At 63.7% G+C, this 2,573-nt stretch overlaps 1 protein-coding gene across 1 annotated transcript; it reads right to left on the bottom strand.

Annotated features, from left to right (window-relative positions):
- Nucleotides 1-629: 629 nt before the first annotated feature.
- Nucleotides 630-1,372, bottom strand: LOC121920718 (tropomyosin beta chain-like). The gene is made up of 2 exons (XM_042447871.1): nucleotides 1,107-1,372; nucleotides 630-926 (listed from the first exon to the last, which is right to left on the bottom strand). Exons 1-2 carry the CDS (start codon nucleotides 1,218-1,220, stop codon nucleotides 630-632), a joined length of 411 nt encoding a protein of 136 aa, XP_042303805.1. The 5' UTR covers nucleotides 1,221-1,372.
- Nucleotides 1,373-2,573: the final 1,201 nt, after the last annotated feature.

The raw sequence follows: 2,573 nt of genomic DNA, 5'->3' as shown, positions 1-2,573 counted from the left end.
AGGGGGGCTAACATGCCATCTGCCCCCTGCCTGCCCCACTGTCCTGGATGCTGTAGGGCTTTTCCACGCCATGGAGAGGCAGCCTGAAGAGAGGGGCTGGGGAGGAGACGGGGGAGGGGGGGCCCTTGCCTTGCCAGGCTCCTTCTGCCCCCCCCTCCCCCCCCCTCTGCTCCAGCCCCACCAGCCCAGTCTCCTCCTCCTCCGCAGCCTCCAAGAGTCACCAAATAAGAGCAAAAGCAGCCGCCAGGGAAGGAGGGAGGCAGGGGCCAGGCTCCCAGGGAGGGCTGCTGGGGGGGAGGGCAGACCCAGAGGGCAAGGCTCTCCCCAGCCCACCCTCCGGCCCCACAGCCATCCATGGAGCGGGCACCCTGGGACCCCCATTCTCCGGTGGCCTGGGGAGTCTAGGAGCCTGGGGTCTCTGGGTCTGTAAGTCTTTGGGCCCGGGAGTCTGGGGCTCTCTGGGGTCTGTAGCTGCTAGAAGGGAGGGGGGCTGGCTCTCTGGAGCAGTGGTCCCCTGCTCCGGCTCTGCCAGGTGGGCATACGGGCTGCCCTGGGGCAGGAGGGCCCCCGCCTCCCTTCCCGGAGGCTCCTGGGGGCGTCGGGTTTCAGGGCTCGCGAGCGGAGGGTATTTATAGGGTGCCAAGTGCCCTCCGCGCGTGGCTGGCATCCCTCCCTCCCTCCTTCCCCGCCCCATAGAGCCCTCTAACTAGGCGTCTGAAGGGGCCCCTTCCCCGGAGGGCTGTGGGGCTGGGGCCCCTGGGGAGGCCAGGGGAGGAGGGTGCCCCGGCGGGGCTACTCACGTCGGCGGCCTTCTTCTCGGCCAGCTCCAGCTTCTCCTGGGCCTCCTTGACGGCCTCCGAGTACTTCTCCACCTCGTCCTCGGTGCCCTTCAGCTTCTTCTGCAGACCCTGCTGCTCCTCTTCCAGCTGCAAGGAAAGAAGGAAGGGGCAGCGGGGGTTAGTGGGGCTCAAGGGCTGCAGGGCTTCCTCGGGGTCCAGGGGTCTCCCGGGGGGGGGGGCGCTGGGAGTCTGGGGCTCCGGGGGGCTGTGCCTGGGGGGGGGGCGGGGGGGCTCTGGGTGCCGTGGGCCGGGGTTGGGGGGTCCGACCTGCTTGCAGCGGTCCTCGGCCTGCTTCTTGTCGCCCTCGGCCTGCTCGGCGCGGTCGATGGCGTTCTCCTTGTCCAGCTTCAGCATCTGCATCTTCTTCTTGATGGCTTCCATGGCGGCGGCGGCGGCGGCGGAGGGAGACCCGACGGGGCGGACGACCAGAGAAGGCGAAGGCGAAGGAGGAGAGGAGCGGAGAAGGAGGAGGCTCGCTCTGGCGGGGCCTCGGGGACGGAGCCCGGCCTAAAAGCCGGGGAGGGGCCCCAGGGACCTCCCCCCGAAGCCACCCGAGCAGCGCCTTTTAGGGATGAAGCGACAGAAGAGGCACCCGAGGAGGAGGGAGGAGAGGGAGACCCCCCCCGAAAGGGGATCACAGGGCCCTGGTCCAGCCCAAGCCCCTTCTTCTGCCATGCAGGAGCTCTCCGTCAAAGCAGCCCCACTTGAAAGGCCTCCGAGGCAGCTCTTTCCTCCGGAGGCTGCCTCGTCTCTTCTTCTTCTGGCGCCAAAGAGGGCTCTCCTCCTCGTCTCTCCTCTTCACCTTCTCTTTCCCCAGCAGCACTTCCCTGGCTCTCTCTCTCCTCAGAGGCCTTCCTGGTTTCCAGGCCATCACCATTTGGGTCCCCTTCCTTCCTCTGGCCATGCTCCATCTTGTAACTGAATTGTGCTGCCCAGAACTGGAGATGGGATTACTCCAGGTGAGGCCCGACCAAAGCAGAAGAGAGTGGCACTATGACTTCCCTTGATCTAGAGACTGTACTTACAGTATATTGATGCAGCCTGGGATCGCATTGGCCTTTTTCGCTGCAGCATCTCACTGTTAGAATCATAGAGTTGGAAGAGACCGCACGGGCCCTGATCCAGTCCAAGCCCATTCTGCCATGCAGGAAATCCAATCAAAGCACAAGTTGAACATGTTGGCTCATGTTCAACTTGTGGTCTGGGGCCAGTCTTGGAGGCCCCCATCCAGGAGTGTCCCCTTCCTCCACCCTTTTGGGTCCTGTGGGGGGAGAGGGGCTTTGGTGGGGCCCTTGGAGGGTTCACCCCAAGGATGATCAGAGCGGGAAGAGGGGTCGGTTGCCCTACAGAGGCAGGATGGGGTGGGAGTCCGACGGGGGGCTCTCTGCCACCCACAGCCCCTGTCCCTGGGGCAGGAGGGCAAGGGAGGGAGGAGTTTGGGGCACCCCTTCTTTGGAGGACTTTGGAGGACAAGGGATGGAGGGACGCCTTTCGGGAACACTGGAGCCGGGTATTCCTGCATGGCAGGATGGGGTTGGAGGACTACAGGGCCCTTTGCATGGCTGCCTTGGAGTCCCTGGAATTCAACCTGGACAAAGGAGAAAGAGAAACAGGGAAAAATCTCTTGACTTATTATGATTGCATCTAAATGCATCTGAGGAAGTAGACTTTAGTCTAGGAAAGCTCATGCTGCCAACTTCTTTCTTCCAGTGATTCTCAAAGGTGCCGCAAGAT

The sequence above is a fragment of the Sceloporus undulatus genome, chromosome 2 (genome assembly GCF_019175285.1).
Source record: "Sceloporus undulatus isolate JIND9_A2432 ecotype Alabama chromosome 2, SceUnd_v1.1, whole genome shotgun sequence".
In the NCBI taxonomy this organism is placed as follows: domain Eukaryota; kingdom Metazoa; phylum Chordata; class Lepidosauria; order Squamata; family Phrynosomatidae; genus Sceloporus; species Sceloporus undulatus.
This window is presented reverse-complemented; position numbering and strand designations above follow the sequence as displayed.

Excerpts from the sequence above, each read along its gene's own strand:
- LOC121920718 (XM_042447871.1), bottom strand. The coding sequence starts at position 1,220 with ATGGAAGCCATCAAGAAGAAGATGCAGATGCTGAAGCTGGACAAGGAG. Across the intron at positions 927-1,106 it reads CCGAGGACCGCTGCAAGCAG|CTGGAAGAGGAGCAGCAGGG; the intron begins GTCGGACCCCCC and ends CTTTCCTTGCAG.